Here is a 21,984-nt window from a genome sequence, read left to right on the forward strand (position 1 = left end):
AGAGGGATCCACGGGTCAAATGCTCCCACATCTGGCCAATTATCTCCACACAACAGCCTGCAAAGCACGTTCCTGAAACAAAGATGGCGGGGGGAGAGCGAGAGGGACTGTGTTGCTAGAAGCCACTGTCCCTGCGACTGGAGAGCTTTGTGCCCGAGAAAGGGATAAAATGGGTCCAGTGACATTCTACAAACTCCTAGTCTCAGAACCCAGGGCCTGTGCTCGGCCTAGCACTCTCAGGCCTGCTTGTCGCATGAGAGAATAAAGAAACCCCAACCCCTTCCTCTCATTGCTTCCAGTCTCTCCCATCACTCCAGTTTCAGCCCCTCTCCCTGAAGCCCCTAGTAGAAGGTGCGCCTCGGTCCCTCACCAACTGATGGAAGTTGCCAGGCCATGTTCTTTCCCATTTGTGTGTTTGGCAGAAACTCTCTCCAGTTGCCCCACTTCTGGATTTGCCCGAGGGGACTGAAGACTGAGCCCCCATAATACTCGCTGTCAAAGGCTCACATGATCACGCTCCGAGGCCCAGAAATCAAGCACAAATCACTGTCCCAAAAGGCCTGGCTGTGCACATAAGCAGTTTCCACAAAGCCCGTTGGCCTTATCCACTGACGGGGCCTGTCAGAGCCACGGCTAAGGCCCACAAACAATCTCTGGGCCATATGGTGAGTACCAAGTCAGGCCCAGGTGGGGAAAAGGTGTGGTGGGCATGATGCCCATGGCAGAGTTAACAGGAGGCTGCCGTGCCCAGTACAGCATTGCCAGCTCCCGCTATCTCATCCCGAGTCTCGCTATCTTTGGTACTTTTCTTAAAGCCCTGGCGTGAGACCCTCCGCTTTCATTTCAAACAAAACTAAAAGTTAGTCATTTTCTAATCCTCCTCGTTGCAGAGATAAGCTTGAAAATGGGAATCTTAAAAGGTTCAAAAGCCAGCAGGCAAATAAACTCCACATTAAAACAGAACTAAACAACTCCTCACACTCACGATTTTTAGGCCAATCTTATGATTTTGGGCAGCCTGAATCATTTTTGAATGCTTGGGGTTGGCGATACTGCAGAGTCATCCATATCTTCGGTGTATGAGTGGCTCATGGGAGGCTCTCTCATGCTTCTGACTTGTATGTTACTGATTTCACTGTGCTATCCTGCTGGAGTACTTTGGAAACCCAGGATTCCCCCACCCCATACAGTTCAGTTAAGTGTTTATTGAACACAGATGCCATTTTTCTAATCCCCCTCCAGACGCTTCAGTTATTATTGGTCCAAATAATGCATTTCCTGACGAATTTTTCAAAATGATCTCTTGAAACAGTCCAACTTTGGGGCATGAATTTACTCATCCATGCACTGGAATAATTTATGGGTGTTTTCCCAAGAAATGCTGTTCCACGTACCCTGTGTTTCATATTCCACAGTTCAATCCCATCTTTTCGAGCAATCGTTTAACTTTATGGCGCTTCCAGAGAATTTGCCAATCTCCTGAGTAACATCTGTAGGAAGAGTCAATGTGGCTGGCACCAAAGTGAGTAATGAATAGTCTGTCTTCTTGTCAGGTTGGTTTGATAGAGTCTTGGATTATGAAGGGCTGGCTAATTCAATTTCTGTCCTCCAGCTTGCTTCATCAACTGCCTGAATTCGCCAGCCAGGGTCCTATGCAAAACAACTGGAGAATCATCATAAATGCTTTTGTACTGAGCAATGTGGACGCAACTTCCATTGTAGTTGCATGTGTACTCCATGCAGGGAATTTGGGTTCATACCTGATGGCTGGCTAGTGAAAACTCTACCAGGGAATTTTCTCTCTCTGTGCCCACACTTACAGTATTGCACTGCAAACTAGATGTAGCATTTGGGGAGTTCATCTTCGCCAGACCTTGCTAGATGGAGGGTCCTGGCCTGGACAGAGCAATGGTCCAACCCTGTATTTCCAGGGTGCCAGACTTTGGAGTCTGGCATGAGAAAGCAGATCTCATTGATGTCTAGAAGCCTTTCTATTTGGAGAAAAGCCAGCAACAGCCACAAGGTGCACAGTGGTGAACACCGGCATAAGCTCCTGCGAAGTCAATGAAACTAAGTGCATTTGCACACCAGCTGGGGGTCTGGCCCAGAGGATGATATCGTGCCCTAGGAGAAAAGCAAATGGATCACAGCAGGGAGCAGCACAAGCTTACTCCAGGCTGAGAGGAGCTTTCAGCCCAGTGCATGCTTTCCTGCTCCTTTGAAAACCAATATGGCATCTCCTCATAGACTTTAAGGTCAGAAGGCCCTGGCATATGCCCATATGCCAGCAGGCTAATGGCGTGAGCAGGGCCCATAGCTGGCAGCTTATTATTATTTGTATAATCACAGTGCCTGGGAGCTACAGTCATGGAGCAGGATCCTGTTGTGTTAGGCGCTGTACAAACACAGAACAAACCCACAGTCCCCGTCCCAAACAGTGTATAGGCTGTGTCACCGTGCGATAGTAGGGCAGAGACTGGCATCCAGGCAAGGGAGGTTCTCTCTGTCAGCATTCAGAGCAGTCGGTAGATCTCCTCCCCTTCTGCCTGTAGAGCGGGAAAGGCTCCTTTCTCCTCAGGCATCTCAAATACTTCCACACAGTGCAGGGCAGACAGGAGTTGGGCAAGTTAAGCAAAGTTATGTGTCATAAACCTTCCCCCCCCGTACCAGTGTGGGCAGCTGCTGCAAGTGCCCTAAGCCTCGTCCACACTAGAAACCTGTAACAGGCTACAAACAAGCTGTAGCCTCCGCATAGTAACTCACCACTCCCTCCACCTCACAGAGCAACGTTCCAAACGTTCTGCAAACGATTCGCCAAATGAGGCTTGCTTTCAGCAGGGCTTGGTACTGCTTCAGCCTGAACTGGTTTAATGCCAGTACGGACACAAACTATCTAAAATGGTTTAACTTGTCCTCCTACAGCTGTCCCCTGCTGTCCCAAGGGCCTTGCGAAATCTCTCAATGTACACTGCATCTGGGAGCTATGCCAGAAACCAGGGGATAAGTTCCAGCGGCAACTGCGCACAGCTTAGAACAGCAGTTCCTCAGCCAATTCAGCATGGATACCCGAAACCAGTTGTGCTAAACTACCAGAGCAGTTGAACCACTTCAGTTCTCCAGTGCAGATGCATCCATAGGCCTGTTTTACTGGTAAAACACGCCTTGTCAGCACAGCCTCGCACGCGTCCACACACAATTCTGAGTCCTGCCAACAAAACCCTGAAGTTCTGTCAGTCAAGTTAAACCACCTCCCCGAGTGGTGCAAAGCCTGGGAAGACCCTGCATTACGTGTACCGAAGCAAACCGTCCTCCGGAAACAATCCCACATTGCCCGTGTCCCCACGGTGGCACTGACCACTCTGGTCGAATTTTTGAATTCTGCTCCACAGCGGTCACCCCACCCTTCACTGCTTCACAATACCCAGCATGTTAGGAAATGCCTCTCTTCCTGCTAGCCCACCTTTGCAAGCACACAGGTTTAACTCCAGGTAAAGCCACAGGTAAAACCGCAGCTAAGCCTCGGGCTGCTACCTAGTCCAGGAAAGAAGTCCTGGATTTGCTCGGCCTGAGGGGGAAAGCAGAGGTGCAAGCCCAGCTGCAGAGTTCCCATAGGCATAAAGATGTTTATTTGCACATTGCAATGGAGCTGCAGAAGCTGGGGCATGACGGGGATGAGTTCCACTGCCGAGCAAAGGGCAAGGAACTGCAGCAGTCCTACCAGAAGACAAAGGAGGGCAACTAAACATCTGGTGCTGCCCCCCAAAGTGGCTGCTACTGTGCGGAGCTGGGTGCTGTGGAATCTGTTTTATTAATTAAGATGGAATATAAGGGCTTAAAGTGTTAACATAACCCAGTTATCGTAATATTCAACCATGTAAAACCAGGTCTGGGGCTTGGAAATAACAGACTGTACCTTTATTAAATACCACATACTATTAAAAAAATCTTTTTAACCTTTTATTAAATACACAGAAAAGAAGGAAAAACAGTTAAAACATTTGTAATGTAAAGTATTAACCCAGGCTCTCGTTTTAAGACCACTTTTTGTTTTCTTTCCCTTTAGCTGGAAAGGCTTCTGGAAGGAAAAACCCCTTGTTTGACAGTCTCGGAGGTGGCATCACAGATGGTAACTCTGATCCCAGGAGGTGTGGGGGATTCAGCTGGAGCCAGTAGGGGCGGCCACGTCATCTGGGTCCCTCTGTTTTCAGCCTGTTCTGATCAGGATACCTCCCAGGAGCAGGAGGACGAAGGACCGGAGGTCCCAGGAGAGGCCGGGGTGTGTGGCAGGCATGATGGGGACGCTCGCTCCAGTTGCCTCTGTTCTTTTCCATCTTTTAAATTTTTCTTTATAAAATCTCTTCCTTTTAAGGCCCTAAGAAGGGAGCGATGGGTGGAATCGCCCATCCCCTCATTATTTTGCCCGCCAGTTAGGCTTAATATCCATCATACTAATTTTGTCTCATTAGCTCTCGGCTTCACACCGCCTGTTTTAACACATTCAGAACTGGAAGAGACACACATGCCAACCATGTGGGGGGAGGGATAGCTCAGTGGTTTGAGCATTGGCCTGCTAAACCCAGGGTTGTGAGTTTAATCCTTGAGGGGGCCACTTAGGAGTCTGGGGCAAAATCAGTACTTGGTCCTGCCTAGTGAAGGCAGGGGGCTGGACTCGATGACCTTTCAAGGTCCCTTCCAGTTCTAGGAGATGGGATATCTCCATTAATTTATTTATTTATTTTATTTAACCAATGCCTGAGCATTCCGTTAAATACATCGAAGTACAAACGAATCCTTGCAACAGGGCATTCAGCCTGGGCGGTTTTGCAGAAATACTGTTGCAAACCAAAATATGTTTTGGACCAGAAACCTGCAGCCAATAAATTTACAAGTCGAAATACAAAACGTTCTGGGATTAGATTCGGGGAAGAGGTAGAAACGGTCGTCGTTGGCTCTGGTGGCTTGGTTTGAACTGGCTCTTAGAACGAGCCGGCCACCACAAGTCTTCTCCGCCTGTGGAGCTTCTAGGGCAGCTCGGCTTGCCCAGCCTTTTTGTCCTCTGGGACAATTTCACGGAGATTTCCAAGCAAGGCTTGTTTGATCTCTGCGTGCACATTGCTAAGAAGAGGAGCTTTGTTTCTCCTGCTGTGGTATGACACCTCTCCACACCACTTTTCTATGTGCTCTGGTAGCACCAGTAATGTGACGAGGGCAGCAGCACAAAAGCCTGGAACCGCTTCAAGCACTTGCTTTCTTGGGGCCTTTGGCACCCACATTAGTGATGTATACACCAGGATCATCACTGCTTCTACAAGTTTAACATTGTTTACTATACTATCCCTGCACATACCACGACCACCCGCCGCACACAGCTAGAGAGAGGGTTTGAAAGGCAGCCCTATTCCTCATGCATCTCCCCGACCACCTATTGTTAATATGAGTGAAACATCCCCGGTGATCCACCTATGCTCGCACAATCATGGAAAATTGCCTAGTTCTGTTTATGTACTTAGGTGGATAGGGTCAGAATCGGGATCCTGTCTATCGCCCCAGCACAGTTAGGGAAGCCCATTTCTTCAATTCCATCTGTTATATCCTGCCCATTTCCCAGAGTCACAATGCCGCAGCAGGATATGTTTTATGGCCTTGCGCACCCAGATGATGACTGCCCTCAACAGAGATTTTCCAGGAAAGAGGTAGGGGATGAGTGGACTGAAATGCCTGCCCACCAACTGATAGCAACCTGCACTCTGGAAGCTTGCAACCCCAATCACTGGAGGACTGGGGTGGGTTCGGCGCAGAGCTCCAGAAATGTGGCCTTCTGCTGCTATATTTGCATCAGGATCCGTGTGCGTTTCACAGGCCAGAACCACCACTCCACTGCATGTATCTGGTCAGTGAACGCCTGCAGCATCTGTCATCTTCCATTCACAGTCCACATCCTCCTATCTCAGTTCTCATGTTCACTGCTGCCCGGCTGGCCACAGTGGTGGTAACAGAGGTTCTGCAAAAAGAGACGAATTAGTCACCGTTCACAAAGCCGACAAGACAGATCTCCTGACCTGTGCTGCATCTATGCTTTTGCCAGTGAGTTGATGGCGAGATTGGAATTTGGCAGGAGGAAAGAGGAGATTATGGGATGGAATAGAGGGAACCGTGGGAATTTTAAGAAAGTGGCACAGAAGAGAAAAGATTATGGGATGGAACAGAGGGAATTATGGGAGGTGGACCCTAAATTCTCTCAATTCCCAGTGTTCCACAATGCACTTCAAAAGTTTCTCATGCATCAACGCGCGGAACAGTAGTGTGGGGGACACAGGCGCCTCTCCACAGAGCAGGGAGTCTTTGGCCAATGCAACCTGTTGTTGTGAGGACACACTACAGCAGCAAAGGCAGCAGGGACATCATTTGCAGTGGGGCAAGGGGGGCAGTTGCCACCCCAGACATTTGTTTGCTCTCCCCCAAGCCCCCAACTTTTCATGCGTCTCTGTGCTCCACTTTTTGCCTCCGCAGACATGATAATTACATATAATGTTCTAGATGCTGACAACTTTGCTCCCAGCCCCCCCACCCCCGAATTTTTCTGATATCATCGCCCTGAAATGCAGCCAAGTGTGAATGGACACTAAAGTCATAGCAATGCTGGCAGAAATTTTATGAGTAAAACCTTCTAGCGTAGTCTATGCCAGACCTAGGTCAGCCACGTATTTAAGAAAAACTTCTGCCAGCAAAGTGACTCCTCTTCCTCCCCGCCACAACTACAGCACTCTACAGCGTTTCCCAGAGCCCAGTCATTCCTAATGGGTCAAGTTCTCCAGCATCCATTAAATCACTCGGTTACAGCAGCATAAGAGAAGAGAATTTGTCCTAGGTTCTTTACCAAGGAGGATGTATCCATCCAGTCATGCTGCCCTTAAGACACGGCAAAGGGCACAATGGATGCGTTCTACACCATCTTGCTCCCAATTCATTCGGAGACTGTTTGTTTTATTCCAGAGGTTAACGCAAAGGAAATGATTCCATTTTCCCCTGGCCGATCCTCGCAAGCTGTGAAGTTTTACGTTCATAACCAGATACCTGCTTGGGAGGGTGGGGGGAGCAGGGCCATCTGAAAGAAACTCTCCAGGGTGTGAGTTTTATTAAAACGGAACATGAACTTACATTAACAATGAAGAGTGTCCGGAGCTTGGCTGGAAGGGGCATTGTGGGAAAGCAGAAGGCAAAAGAAAGACAGCAACAGTTCGTCTAGTTCAAGCTGCAGCTCTGGACTTTTCAGATGCGAGTGAACAGCAAACAATCCGCAGCAAAACCAGTCACACATTCTCTACCGATGGGCGATGGATCAGGGAACCAACAGGTGAAGAATTCCAAGGCTCACTTGGGAGGGGCAAGATCATCTTAGTGTACATTCCAGGCTGGATTGGACCCTACACACCAGCATGGAGAAGGGGAAGCACATCTGTGTCCTGCCCCAAGAGCAGGAGAGGAACTAGTGATTGTACTTTCCCTCCTGATTCCTGGAGGGTGGGGTTGCAAGGAACACATGCAGCCTGTGCAGGGCTTGTCACTGAATTAGTCTAGCTTATCCCCCCATGGCTGTTGCCCACCTGAGGCCCCCAGCACTGGCTGTATAAGAACTCAGCGAGTGCCAGCCAGTGTCTGCTCAATGCTACAGCTGCCTGGCTCCCCAGGTGCTGTGTTGTGGTTTCAGAATAAAGCCGGATGCTGCTTCAGTTGAAGCAGACTTTGCTGTGAGCGTTACTTTGCTCTACAACTGGGGTCGGGAATAACCTGTGCCAGCCTTTAGCTGGTCCCTCTTACTTCCCCTACTGCACCAGCTCACCTGCGCAGGCTCATGTGTTGGGGACGAGCCAAGGTTCTGCCTGCAAGGGAGGATGTGGACACGGATCGCTTGTCTGTCAGCAGCTGCTTCCCCTTCATCCCCCTCTCTGGGTGTGCAGCTGGGCTCACGTCTGAGCCCTCGGAGGGTAGATTTACACATCAACACCTCGTTATTTTGTGTCACCAATGACAGACAGCTGTTGTCAGATGCTACCGGTGTGGTGCTCTGCTCTGTTCAATGTTGATAACAGTCAGCAGCATGCGTGTTCCCTCTGTGTGCTGCCCCGGCTCTGCGCAGATCGCTGACACAGCAGACCCCGAGAGAACCCCCAATGACCACAGACTCTGATAAGGTACGAAGGCACCCGGCCAGGTTTATTGCCAAACGAAACAGTCTCTAGCTCCCCAGATCAGATATCTACAGTTCTGCTGGTACATATGTGCTCCCTGACAATGGACTGGCTCAGTCAGTGGCAGGACTTTCCACTGCCCCCTAGGCCAGACAGACATCCACTCGGGTGCATTCTTATACACAGGTACAAACAAATTACACATCACTCCTGACGTATTGAGGTGCAACCCGCCTACGTAGTAAGGTACAACCCTTCTACGCAGTAAGGTGCCGCCTCTCACCTTGTACATGTTGGTTCGAACAAAACAACTCTATCCATCATATTCCCCTTTTGACCCTGTCCTTGTTATCTGTGGGGAATGTGCAAGTATCAGAGTGTTCTGGTACCATCAGGGCGTATGTTTATATCTCTAGTATCCAGTATTTTTTAGATATGTATATTTGTGCAACATCAGCCCTTTCCTTGCCAGCTTCTGTGAGCAGGGCCTGCCTCTGGCTCACAGCTTAATTTAGCTTTATGTTAGCAAAGTCTTGACTAATACTTTAGTTCAGGCCTTAGGCCTCATACCGGGACTCTGACAAGGGATTATTTCTCAGGGCTTCATCTTACTACAACAGCCACCAAGGCTGAAAGACAGCCTCGAGAAAGCAGCTACTGTGAAGGAGAGAGAGAGTCTCACTGCATACACTTCCCGGATGGTAAATCTCCATAACCACCATTGATACATTTGTACACTAAATAAAGGAAAACCCCTATTCACCTGGCCCCAGGCTATCCACTGACATTTCAGTCACTTCGGGGAATGTATGTTCTTTGAAACAATGGGATGCTGACTGACTGGATTTGAAATTCTGCCCGCTCCGTAGCTGCAAAATCCCACCTGTTGCATGACCCAATAGTGCTGGAAGAGACAGGAGAGGAAGAAATCACAGCGAGCAGGATTTATAAAGGCAGCTACTGCAGTGATACTCCAACTCTGGAAGTCCGCATCCATGCCAACAGTAAGAGAATAACTGCCCAAAGGTGGCTCATGGGAGATACACATATGCCAGGTATGAAAGACAAGGCTACACGGGAGGATATGTAGGGGTCCAGTTCTCAGAAACAGGGAGGGTCCATGAAGGTTTTTCTGATTTAATTCCTTTCCCATTCTCTCACCTGCTCTTCCCTTAAAAGCAGGGCGAGAAGGCAAAACTAGTAAAGCAAACAGGTTTTATCGTATCCCCTATCACAGTGAGTTTACTTTGGAAGTTTGTTTTACCATTGCATTACTCATCTAGTTTAGACTGGGCTCTTTGTATGAGCCTTTTCATGTAAAGTCAATAGAATTAAAGGCTTCTGAAAGACACAAATGAAAGCAGAGAGACGCCTCAGTGTGGGGGTATCACAGCCAGCCTCCGAGTCCTCCTGTGTGGTAAGAGGTCTTCATACCTCTTGCTACACATGCTCTCCATTTTGTTTCCAGAGCCAGAAAACTTGGAGTCATCCTTGACCCCAGCTTTCTCCTTCCTACATCTTCCTTTCATCATGAGCTACCCGTTCCTTGAACCTTCCTCTGCTTAAAATTCTGAGTCATGCTTTCATCCTTTGCCATCTGTTTCCCTCTTTCGCAAGCCTTCCTCTATCTGATCTCAGTGCTCCTGGGAATCCAAGACTCCAGCCAAAACAACCTCCCAGTCCAAAACTACCCCTACCTCCACAGCCCTCTATAAAACCAAGTTAAAATGACTACCCTTGGCGGTGAAAGCTAACCATGCATTTGTTCCTCTGACTTCCATCAGGCTTAGCCCCTTTCTGCCACAACGCCTCTGCTCTGCCAGCCTCATACTTCTGCTGTCCCACCTGGACCCCTCGCCCTTTTGAAGACACTGATGGTGAAGTCCTCTCTCTATTGAAGTCAATGGCAAAACTCCCGGCCCCACTGAAGTCGATGGGATTTCAACCTAACTTGCAAACTCTGTCGTCTCAGCCTCACACTTTCCTTTTTTCACTTTAGTCCATGATTCCCAGGGAAGTCTTCTGTCAACTTGCAAGGGTGCACTATACAATTAGTTGTACCACTCGCTATACAGTTATTTGTACCACTTTAGTTGTACCTAAATTCAGGAACTGCTGTTTTCTGAGACACTTTAGAGCAGCACACTGCAGCTTCTGGAGCAGCTTCTGAGCCATTACAATAGAGATTTAATTAAAGCATGAGAAATGCAGCCAGCCCAGTATTGTTATTTTCTGACGTAAATTCAGACTTTTCCAATCCGCTCATAAATGTGGCCCAGATTTTTGAACTGGCAACACAGCTCTTCTGTAGACGTTGCAGAGGAAAGGTTGCGGTAAGGAAGATAATTGTTGCAGTTGGGAAGGGGAGATTTAAGGTTTTGTCATGTGGGAAAGCGTCTGAGGTGATCAGGGAGTGAGGGATAAACACAGTAAAGTGTCCTAAAAGACAGACGTCATAAAGTTCCTCACAGACCATTGACCTCGCTATGGGCCCAATCCTGCAAATCTTCACTTACGAGAGTAAGATTTGCAGACTTGGGCCTCTGAATGTCGCAAGTTCAGTTTTTAGGCCACCACCCTGGGGGCTAGGTTACATTTATGGACGTGGAAGAATAGTAGCTTGCCATAGAACTGTGCAGAAACAAAGCCATAGCTCTAAAAGCAAGCCAAGCAAAAAAAGAGGTGAGCTGCTAGATTTGGCTCCTGAATCAGGTTGATCCACAGCTGAGCCACACAGATGCCTATTCAGCTCCTGCAGGCCCAGTAAAATAAAACAGCCCACATTTCATGGTGTAGTTCTTGTTCAAAGTGAATGGAAAAAAAACATCAAATCTGAATTTGCCCCAGAGAATGCAATAAGCCACTGACAGATTCATAGAACTCCTTGTATTGACCTTGGTGAGTATGCAGCAAATGCAAAAACTTAGATTCATGGATTTATAAGAGTTTAAGGCCAGAAGGGACCATTAGATTATCTGGTCTGCCTTCCTGGATATCACAGACCAGAGAATTTCACTCTGTTCCCTTGTATTGCACCCAATAACTTGTGTCTGGCTAAAGCATCTTCACGAAAGGCATCCAGTCTTGATCAGAAGACATCAAGAGATGGAGAATCTACCACTTCCCTTGGTAGTTTGTTCCAGTGGTTAAGCTCTGTGTAGTTCAAAAGCGTGCTGCCTTCACCAACAGAAGTTGGTCCAATGAAAGATATTACCTCACCCACCTTGTCTCTAAAAAAAGTGTGTATACTTTTTAATTTGAATTTGTTTGGCTTTAGCTTCCAGTCACTAGTTCTTGTTCTGCCTCTCTCTGCTAGCATAGAGAGCTCCCTAGTACTTGGTATTTTCTCCCGTGAAGGTACTTATACAGCAGAATCAGGTTACCTCTTGATCTTCTACTGCAGAGGTTACTGGCCAATCAACACTTGATGGTGACATGGATAACAGATAACCCCCTCCACAGGCTGCCATGTTGGAAACCAACAGGATGTGCTAAATGAAATAGCCCAACAGACTGGTGCAATCCTGTAGGTAACAACTCTCTCTAGAGCCCATAAAGACTGGGCCCCATCCCTCCTTGACCACACACCACTCCCCCAGGGGCTCACCCACAGCTAGGGGTAGTTATTTTTTGTATTACTCAGAAGCCTCAACTTAAAGGTCCCATTGTAACAGGGGCCTCACAGACACCTGGTGAGACAGTCTCTGCCACAAAGAGCTCTATGTAGATAAAGGGAGGGGGAAGGAAAACTGAGGCACGGGGTTGACTTGTCCAAGGTCAGTGGCAGACCTGGAGACAGAACCCACAGGGTCCTTTTTAGAAAAATCTCAGGGCCAGATTCTGCCACCCTCGCTCCCCCATGTGGCACTGCTGAAATCCAGAGGCTGAAGTGTGACGTAAGATATAAAGATGTTCGTTTAAAACAAATCCGACGGAGAAAATATCATGAGCAATAACCGCAAGGCACAATTACCGCTCCTATAAAAAGGGAGCACAAGTAAGAACATTTGCTAGCTGCATTTGCCATGAGCAAAATTGCTAATCTGGTCCTGAAATGAAGTCGTCAATTTTTAATATCTGGGAAAGATTTTTTTCCAAACAGCTCTGGAGAGGTTGGCTGTGCAAGTGGAATAATTTGAGCAAGTATTCATGCAAAAAAACTGACTTGGACCTTTAACAAAAACTTCAAACTAAGCAGATTTGGTTTTAGCAGCATTTTCTTGCTCTTCTTGCTGAAAGGAACCCTCTCCAGATCCAGAACGCATAGTTAGGGAACACAGCAGGTTAACATTTTCAGGTCAATAAAAACCCCTTGTGCATACAAATGCCAGACTCATGACTTGGGCCTTGATCCTGCAAAGACTTATGCACACCCTTAACTTTAAGCATGCAGATAGTCACAGTGAGTTCAATGGACCGCTCACATGCTTAAAGTCAACAAGCCCATGTTTTTTCAGGAGATGCCTCAGACAAAATTCTGGACATGCTTGCATAATAGGGTGACCAGATAGCAAGTGTGAAAAATCGGGACAGGGGGTGGGGAGTAATAGGCGCTTCCTATCCTGAGCTCCTGAAGGCTTCTTCGGGGGCATCTTTTATTTTCTATGGAGGAAAACAAACAGCATTAGGGAGAGCAAAAGTCTATGTTCCGCAGTCTTAGAAAGTCATCAAACATTATGCGTTAAGCGCAGCAAAAGAAGTAACAGTATTTCTTTTATACTGTTGCATAGATAGGGGTTTGATAGATATCTCTGGCATCTCATTAAATGTGTCCTTTATTAGTCACTACTTACACTCAAGTCTTAAAACACAAGTACACTTTCACAATTACACAATAAAACAAGGTTCACAATAGCTCTCACTTCATTTCACTTCGTTCTTATATCTCACTGACTGGCTGACAACATTCTAGAAGGTTCAAGGAAAAGGTAGTTCTCAGAAAGTCTGGAAGGTTCCACGAGATTCTACAAAGGTCCAGAATATTCTAGGAGGGTTCTTGCAAAATGAATCCACATATGGAATACCTGAAACATTTTACTTCAAACATTCTATTTTCCCTTTTGTTGCTAACAACAAAAACAGCACCTTGAGCCTGGCACACCCCAAGCGGTCACCTGGGTCGCCTGCCCTTAAATCCGTGTTTGATAGCAAGTATACTTTTGCCTCATGAGATACCCCTCATATGATAAGCAACAGCATCAGTCCTACAGAATGTTTGGAGCAGTAGTTTAGAGCCAGGAGGGAAAAAAAAAAATCAGGGTTTGTTTATTGCAAAGATATCTTCCATACTTTCTACAGCATGACTTTGGCATATTGCACCATGCCCTTCCACTGTACTTATGTTCATTTAGATCAGAGATTGTTGTGGGGAAATCACATCAGAGGCCTATAGCACCAGATCCACGGTCAGGACTCATAAGAACATAAGAATGGCCATATTGGGTCAGATCAATGATCCATCTAGCCCAGTATCTTCTGACAGTGGCCAATGCTTTAGAGGGAATGAAGAGAACAGGGCAATTATCAAGTGATCATCCTTTGTTGTCCAGTCCCAGAATCTGGCAGTCAGAGGTTGAGACACATCCCTGACCATCTTGGCTAATAGCCATTGATGGACTTATCCTCCATGGAATTTTCTAATTCTTTTTTAAATCCTGTTATAGTTTTCACCTTCCCCACACCCCCTGGCAATGAGTTCCTCATGTTGACTGTGCGCTGTGCGAAGAAGTACTTCCTTTTGTTTGTTTTAAACCTACTGCCCATTAATTTTATTATGTGACCCCTGGTTCTTATGTTATGTGAAGGGGTAAAATAACACTTCCTTATTTATTTTCTCCACACCATTCGTGATTTTATAGATCTCTATCATATCCCCTTAGTCGTCTCTTTTCCAAGCTGAACAGTCCCAGGCTTTTTAATCTCTCCTCAGATGGAAGCTGTTCCATACCCGTAATAATTTTTGTTGGCCTTCTCTATACCTTTTCCATTTCTAATGCATCTCTTTTTGAAATGCACTGATCAGAACTGCACACAGTATTCAAAGTGTGGGCATACCATGGATTTATATAATGGCATTATGATATACTCTGTCTTATTATCTATCACTTTCCTAATGGTTCCTAACATTGTTAGCTTTTTTGACTGCCGCTGTACATTGAGAGGATGTTTTCAGAGAACTAGCCGCGGTGACTCCAAGATCTCTTTCTTGAGTGGTAACAGCTAATTTAGACCCCATCATTTTGTATGTATAATGGGGATTATGTTTTCTAATGTGCATTACTTTGCATTTATCAACATTGAATTTCATTTGCCATTTTGTTGACCAGTCACCCAATTTTGTGAGATCCCTTTGTAACTCTTATCAGTCTGCTTTGGACTTAACTATATTGAGTAGTTTTGTATCAGCTGCAATTTTTGCCACCTCACTGTTTACCTGTTTTTCCAGTTCATTTATGAATATGTTGATCAGCACTCATCCCCGTACAGATCTCTAGGGGACCCCACTATTAACCTCTCTCCATTCTGAAAACTGACCATTTATTCTACCCTTTGTTTTCTGTCTTTTAACCAGTTACGAACCATGAGAGGACTTTTCCTTTTATCCCAGGACTGCTTACGTTTGCTTAAGAGCCTTTGGTGAGGGACCTTTTCAAAGGCTTTCTGAAAGTTCAAGTACACTGGAGCACCCTTGTCCACATTTGTTGACCTCCACAAAGAATTCTAATAGATTGGTGAGGCATGATTTCCCTTTACAAAAAAGGGAAGTTGACTCTTGCCCAACAAATCGATAATTCTGTACTTTACTATAGTTTCAACCAATTTGCCTAGTATTGAAGTTAGGCTTACTGGCCTGTAATTGCTGGGATCGATTCTGGAGCCTTTTTTTTTTTTTTTGTTGGGCAAGTGTCAACTTCCATTTTTTTTTTTTTTAGTTTTTTTTTTTTGTTTTTATTTTTTGTGGTTTATTTTTTGTTTCTTTTTTTTTTTTTTTTTTTTTTAAAGTGTTACATTAGCTATCCTCCAGTCACCCGGTACAGAGGTTGATTTAAGCAATAGGTTACATACCACAGTTATATCTGCAATTTCATATTTGAGTTTTCAGAACTCTTGGGTGAATCCCATCTGGTCCTAGTGACTTATTACTGTTTATCAATTTGTTCCAAAACCACCTCTATTGACACCACCTCAATCTGGGATAGTTCTTCAGATTTGTCACCTAAAAAGAACGGCTCAGGTGTGGAAATCTCCCTCACATCCTCTGCAGTGATGTCTGAGGGAAATAATTCATTTAGCTTCTCCGCAACGGCCTTATCTTCCTGGAGTGCTCCTTTAGCACTCCATCTTCCAGTGGCCCCACTGATGGTTTGGCAAGCTCTCTGCTTCTGATGTACTTAATTTTTTTTGCTGCTAGTTTAGTCTTTTGCTCTTCAAATTCTTTTTTGGCCTGCCTAATTATACTTGGCTTACCAGAATTTATACTCTCTTGTATTTTCCTCTGTAGGATTTGACTTCCAATTTTTAAAGGATACCTTTTTGCCTCTTTTCCTGTGTTTAGCAACGGTGGCATTTTTCTGCCCCTCCCCCCCGCTTTCTTAAAATTTGGGATATACATTTCATGTGAGCCTCTATTATGGATTTTTTCAAAAGTTCTCATGCAGCTTGTAGGCATTTCTTGTGATTGTTTGTTTTAATTTTGGTTTAACTAGCTTCCTCATTTTTGTGTAGCTCCCCTTTCTGAAGTTAAATGCTACTGTGGGGGGCTTCTTTAATATTTTAATGCCCTCCCCCCAGGATTTTAAATTATATTATGGTTGCTATTACTGAGCAGCTCAGCTATATTCACTTCTTGGACCAGCCCCTGTGTTCAATTTAGGACTAAATCAAGAATTGCCTCTTCCCTTGTGGCTTCCAGGACTAGCTGCTCCACAAAGCAGTCATTAATAGAGTGTAGAAACTTTCTCTGCATTCCATCCTGGAGTGATACATACCCAGTGAGTACAGGGATAGTTGAAATCCCCTATAATTAATGATTATTATTATTGAGTTTTCTATTTTCATACTCCATTTCTGATTACTATCACCCCCAGATCCTTTTCAGCAGTACTACCACCTAGCCAATTATTCCTCATTTTGTAGGGCATCTGATTTTGCCTTTTAAATGTAGTACTTCGCATTTGTCTTTATTGAATTTCATGTTGTTGATTTCAGACCAATTCTGCAATTTGTCAAGATGGTTTTGAACCCTAATCCTTTCTTCCAAAGTGCCCATCCCAGCTTGGGGTTATCCACAAATTTTATAGGGATACTCTCCATACCATTATCTAAGTCGGGGTAGGCAACCTATGGCACGTGTGCCGAAGGCGGCACACGAGCTGATTTTCAGTGGCACTCACACTGCCCGGGTCCTGGCCACCGGTCTGGGGGGCTCTGCATTTTAATTTAATTTTAAATGAAGCTTCTTAAACATTTTAAAAACCTTATTTACTTTACATACAACAATAGTTTAGTTATATATTATAGACTTATAGAAAGAGACCTTCTAAAAACGTTAACATGCATTACTGGCACACGAAACCTTAAATTAGAGTGAATAAATGAAGACTCGGCACACCACTTCTGAAAGGTTGCCGACCCCTGATCTAAGTCATGAATGAAAATATTGAATAGTAATGGACCCAAGACCCATCCCGCAGGACCCCAATAGATACATCCTCCCAGTCTGACATTGATAACTACTCTTTAAGTACATTCTTTCAACCAGTTGTGCACCCACCTTATAGCAATTTCATCTAGAACACATTTCCCTAGTATGCTTATGAGAAGGTCAGTGGGACCATGTCAAAAGCCGTACTAAAAATCAAAATATCATATCTACTGCTTGTCTACCCAGGCTGGGAGGCTCACTCCCAGCTGCAATTGTAGACATACCCTGAGGTGTCTCTAGTTGGACCACCCTGCGCCCCCCCCCCAAAAAAAATCACGCTAAGTCACTATTCACTGCTGGAAACATTGGCCTTGGTACCTTGTGTTTACAGAATACAAAACACTCTTATCCCAGACACCAAGACCAACATTTTCAGAAGCAGTCACCGATTTCATTTGCTCACCCTGAGAAACTTCAGGCCTAATTTCCAGAAGCATGCAAGACCCAGAGCTCCTATTGAAACTAACAGAAACAGTGGGTTCTCAGTACTTCTAAAGATCAGCAGCCACTTTACATAATCCCATGACTCCAGGAGTTGGGGGTTTAAGAAAAACACCAACTATTGAGAGAGTTCTGATAAAAATGGAAGAGGCAGCAATGAACAGGTGCTTAGCATATCTGAAAAGTGGGTCTTAATTTTTATCATGCATAGAATATATAAAATATTACGAAGTTATTCAACCTGGTAATTGTGTGCATTCGTTTTACCATTATGGGTAGCTTCAGACATCTTGATTATCAGCTGAAGCAGTATAAATCCTCTTCTCACAAGGCAGACTTCAAAGATCTCCATTAACAAATCTTAACAGTAAACAGTAGTAGTAGGGGTGAAACACCTTTTTTCAAGGACTATTGCATCTGAAATTTGGCACAGATGGCAAGAACTTGTGTATATAAAGGTACTTTATTGTTTGGTTCATTTCATTCCCAAATCTTTGCTATAATACTTACCCTAAACTGTGCCTGCTACGTAAGATGAGGACTGAGGCAGACAACATGATGAGATAGGATTGCAAATAAAAATCTTTATTGCATCTTAGGACCAAGTCTTTCAACACTTTCCATGCATTGAATCCATTATAAGTATCTACATCCTTGGGGCTGTCACCAAAAAAAACAACGACAGTTGTAGGACAATGAATCTAGACTAGTTGCAAACGCAATTCACATTCCATAAATGTGTAACCACTGATTATTTTCCTATTGGAATATTCAAGCAGTTACTCCATAAAGACCCCTTAAAACTTGGTAAATCAAATCTAAGTACTGATTTTCATTCTCTTTTACTATCCTTCACCTCCCAAAGAGTAGGTCTTTATGTTACTGAAATGGAACTAGGGCAAAGTGGTGTTGACGAGTACAATAGAAAAATATATTTTTCACTGGCTTGATCTTTAACTTCTGAGCCCAATATATGATCTGCTGCAACAGCAATTTCCATCAGTGTTCTAAGTCTCAATGCAAAAGAGTTCCCCCTCCTTCTGTTCACTTTAAGGCACTTCATTTGTATGTTTATTTAACCTTTACTAGGTGATAACTCAAAGGGGTCATATTGTTTCTACTCAACATTTTCTCTCCCAGGTTTATCTTAGAGCATCAAAACAATTCCCAAGGTTATTTAAGTCACTCAGTAAAATTTTAAAAGGAATTTGGAATAAAAAATACTTTCAAAAGAAATCTTTGGAGATCACAGTTTACTGTAAGTAAGATGTACACTACCTTAAGAGTGAGAAAAAGCAATACATTCCTAATAGATATATAAATAAATGACTAACAGATATTCAAGAAAAGGGCAAGAACCTAAAACAATGGATATTAAATAAATTAAAGGTCTATCGATAAAGAAAACAAAAGAAACTAGTAATCAAAGAATGTAACAATTGTTCCCATCAACATCTTGTAACTGACTGTACAAAATGAATGCAATCAGATGCAAGTTTCCAATGTTCTCATTAGGGATTTCAAATTTTGAGTTGTGTACCTTGTTTTGCAGTGAGAAATTCTCATTTCTCCCTCCCACACTCATTACAATTTTGCATTTCACCATCATGCAGTCTCTGTTCTAGACTGGAGAACAATTTAGAATCCACAGAATCCACCATGGAATTTTTAATGTTAGATCCACATATGGACCAAATGTCAGACAAAACTTACATATGGACTAAACTGATACAAGTTTATCAAGTGTGCTTCTTTTCCACACACCCTTCAAAAAGCTGCTCGGCCACAATAAGCAAAAGTACATTTTTGGTTGAAGTAATCAACCTATTGAAATACTCCTGAAATTAATAACCCAACTATTGCCACACTGTTTTGCATTGTTCTAACACAATTTGAACATTATGGCTATTTAAAAAGAGTAGAATCTGTGTAATGTAACAGTCACAACACAACAGTTAGGTACAGTATTTTGCCATTTTGCTTGAATGTTCAGGTTCCAATTTATAGAATCCTAGCAAAGAAGACAGCAATGGAAAAAGGTTTTTTTTTTTTTTTTTTTTTAAAAAGGAGGTCCTTTGTTCATATGGAAACCTTATTTCAAGTCATCAGAATTATGCAGATCTCCCAGATAATACTCAGCCAAAATTTTTGTTCAAAGGCAAATATCAATCACAGTTTTGTTCAAAAAAAAGCTCATTCTCAAAAGAGTTCTTGGTAAGAAAACATGATTTCTAAAATATATCCTTGTGCGGTCTTTAAAAAATGAACTATCAAAACATTTTCCAAAAATAAATTAGATAATTAAAAAAAGTCTTCTCCAGCATAGCTGGACATCAGGCTGTCCTCACTGAGCCATTAGTATTGCTGCTTTTCCCAAAGCTAGGGTCATTTTTTTCAAGCCATAGTTCAGCCAACTGTTGTGTGGACCCATAAGTTGAAGCTTTGGACCCCAAGCACATTTTATATTGTTTTGGATCAAGATTGGGGTCACAAAAGACTGGATGATGTACATGAACAACTCCGATTTCTTGGCTTCGGAAAGTCTTTAAGCCAGCTTGAATGACTTTGTTAAATAGGTCCACGTCCTCAAGGCCCCAACCTTGGATAGAGACATCAAAGCCACCTGCTCTAAGGAGATCACCTTTGTAAATACAAGTAATGCCAAAGCCATAGTTCCTCCAGAAACCGGTTTTCTGGGTGAAGGCAAAATGATTGTCACTGGGAACTTTTCCACTATAAACTATCTTTGGATCATACTGACTAAAGATGACTGGAAAGTATATTTGTTGGCCCAAAACTGTATTGGCTCTACATCGTTGGAGAAACTCTGTGGTAAACACTAGGTCAACGTCACAGAAGAAGAGCAAAGACTCATTTTTAAACTGAGAAGATCCAACTTCAAGAGCCAGAGCTCTTGAGAATTCCCCAGACACTGGCAAGATCTGCATATCAGCCTTGGGGTACTTAATACGGTAATCTCTCATCAATTCAACTTGCTTCGCCTTATCAGGGTTTGAGTCAGAATTGAAAAGCAGGACAACCAGCTTGACGTTCTGACTGGGAATGAGGCAAGTTTTCTCAAAATTCCCCATGAACCTAGCAAACATCTCAAAGCGTCCAGACAGAGGAATCAAGATGTTGATCTTCTGGTCTTTGGGCTCCTTCCGCTCTGCTTTTGATCCAGTGAGCTGGAATGGAACAAACATCTTCAGTGAATTGGACAGGAAAGACAAGGATCCAGAATCTTGGTTAATTTTGCTGGCCAGCTCTTTGGCATCTATCTCTTCATGCTCCATAAATTGGATCTTGCTGAATGTCTGCTGTAGGTAGGCATGCCTTCTGACAGGCACGGTCATCTTCTTTCCCTTGTGTTTTTTGTATAGAAGCAATAAGTCAAGAACATACTCTGCTCCATACATAGGATTAACTCTGCGATAGCCGTATTGTATCTCCTTGAAATCAATGATCCGCCCTCTGGTCTTAGCATTTGCATTGATCATTTCCATGACCTGCATAACAATGTCATCCAATGCTTCACGCTGAGATGAGTCCATCCCTCTCCGAGGGGGCTGTCCATCAGCTGCAGAATAGAGATATTTTCCCGTAAGGAACTCCCATTCCAAGACCTCCTCACGCTGGCGTGGCTGGAACCTCATAAAAGAAGGTGGTATCCCAAGCTGAAGGTCATCTTTGTGTATTTCTGCATTGCTGTATTTGCTCATCAGGACAATTTCTCTGTGCAGCTGTATAGTCCGGTAACGCAGTTCTGCGATTTTGCGACTCAGCATGTAACTATGAAGTCTATACTGGTACGGTGGGTTCTTGTTGGGATGCAGCGTTATAGCTCGGTGTATCTTGCTATTTCTAAGGTCTTTGATGTAGCCTTTTTTGTTCTGCTCATAATTTTCATAAAACAGCTGCTGCATCTGAAAAGAGAAATATTAAGTTACTATTTTTGCAACATTAAGATTTTAGCAGTAGTGTATTTGTGACAGTTACCCCACATAGCCCTACTGTATGAAAATGCCTCCTTGCTTATATGACCAGAAGTCTTTCTGAATAAGCGGTTTTCCATTTTAGGCACAGGTTGTAGGGATACCAGCTGCTACTCAAAGGAATTAAGAGGGTTATTCATTGTAAACTGGTGAAAGAAATATCTACCAAGGATTGGGATTATGATGTCCTACTCTAGAAATATTATCTGAACAACTCATTTTTAGTCTAAGACAGAAGCATCAGATGTGTGTTTTTATTCTCTACATTATAAAATGAATCGCATTTTTTTGTTGTTTTTTTTTAAAATGGCATATGGAAAGGCAAGAACATTGTATTCAGAATAAGTATGTTTTCATTATCATGTCCTTTTAAACTTTTCCTTTACGGCCAAACTCTTCTAAAGAAAAAAAGAGTAACAGAGTTAAACTTGTAGAATACCAGTGTGAAACCTAAACTAAACATTTTTACCAAAGATGCTAAGTACTATGTTTAATTTCTGCATTAGTAAACATGAGGGAACCACATTACACATATCAGGATTCAGTCTCTGTGGTAGGGGGTGATGAGGTCCACAATTTTTTTTTAAATTTAAGTATCTCAAATAAGATACAGAGTTTAAATCAGGGGTCGGCAACGTTCGGCACGCGGCTCGCC

At 43.9% G+C, this 21,984-nt stretch overlaps 1 protein-coding gene across 1 annotated transcript in view; it reads right to left on the reverse strand.

The window, feature by feature from the left end:
- Nucleotides 1-17,903: 17,903 nt before the first annotated feature.
- The window catches only part of CHSY1 (chondroitin sulfate synthase 1), a 100,056-nt gene continuing 95,975 nt past the window's right edge, over nucleotides 17,904-21,984 (reverse strand). The window contains exon 3 of the mRNA XM_026648370.2: nucleotides 17,904-21,260. Within this exon, the coding sequence (XP_026504155.1) occupies nucleotides 19,668-21,260 (1,593 nt within the window). The 3' untranslated portion in view covers nucleotides 17,904-19,667. The remainder of the gene's footprint in view (nucleotides 21,261-21,984) is intronic.

The sequence above is a fragment of the Terrapene carolina genome, unplaced genomic scaffold (assembly GCF_002925995.2).
Source record: "Terrapene carolina triunguis isolate 2854851 unplaced genomic scaffold, T_m_triunguis-2.0 Scaffold67, whole genome shotgun sequence".
Classification (NCBI taxonomy): domain Eukaryota; kingdom Metazoa; phylum Chordata; order Testudines; family Emydidae; genus Terrapene; species Terrapene triunguis.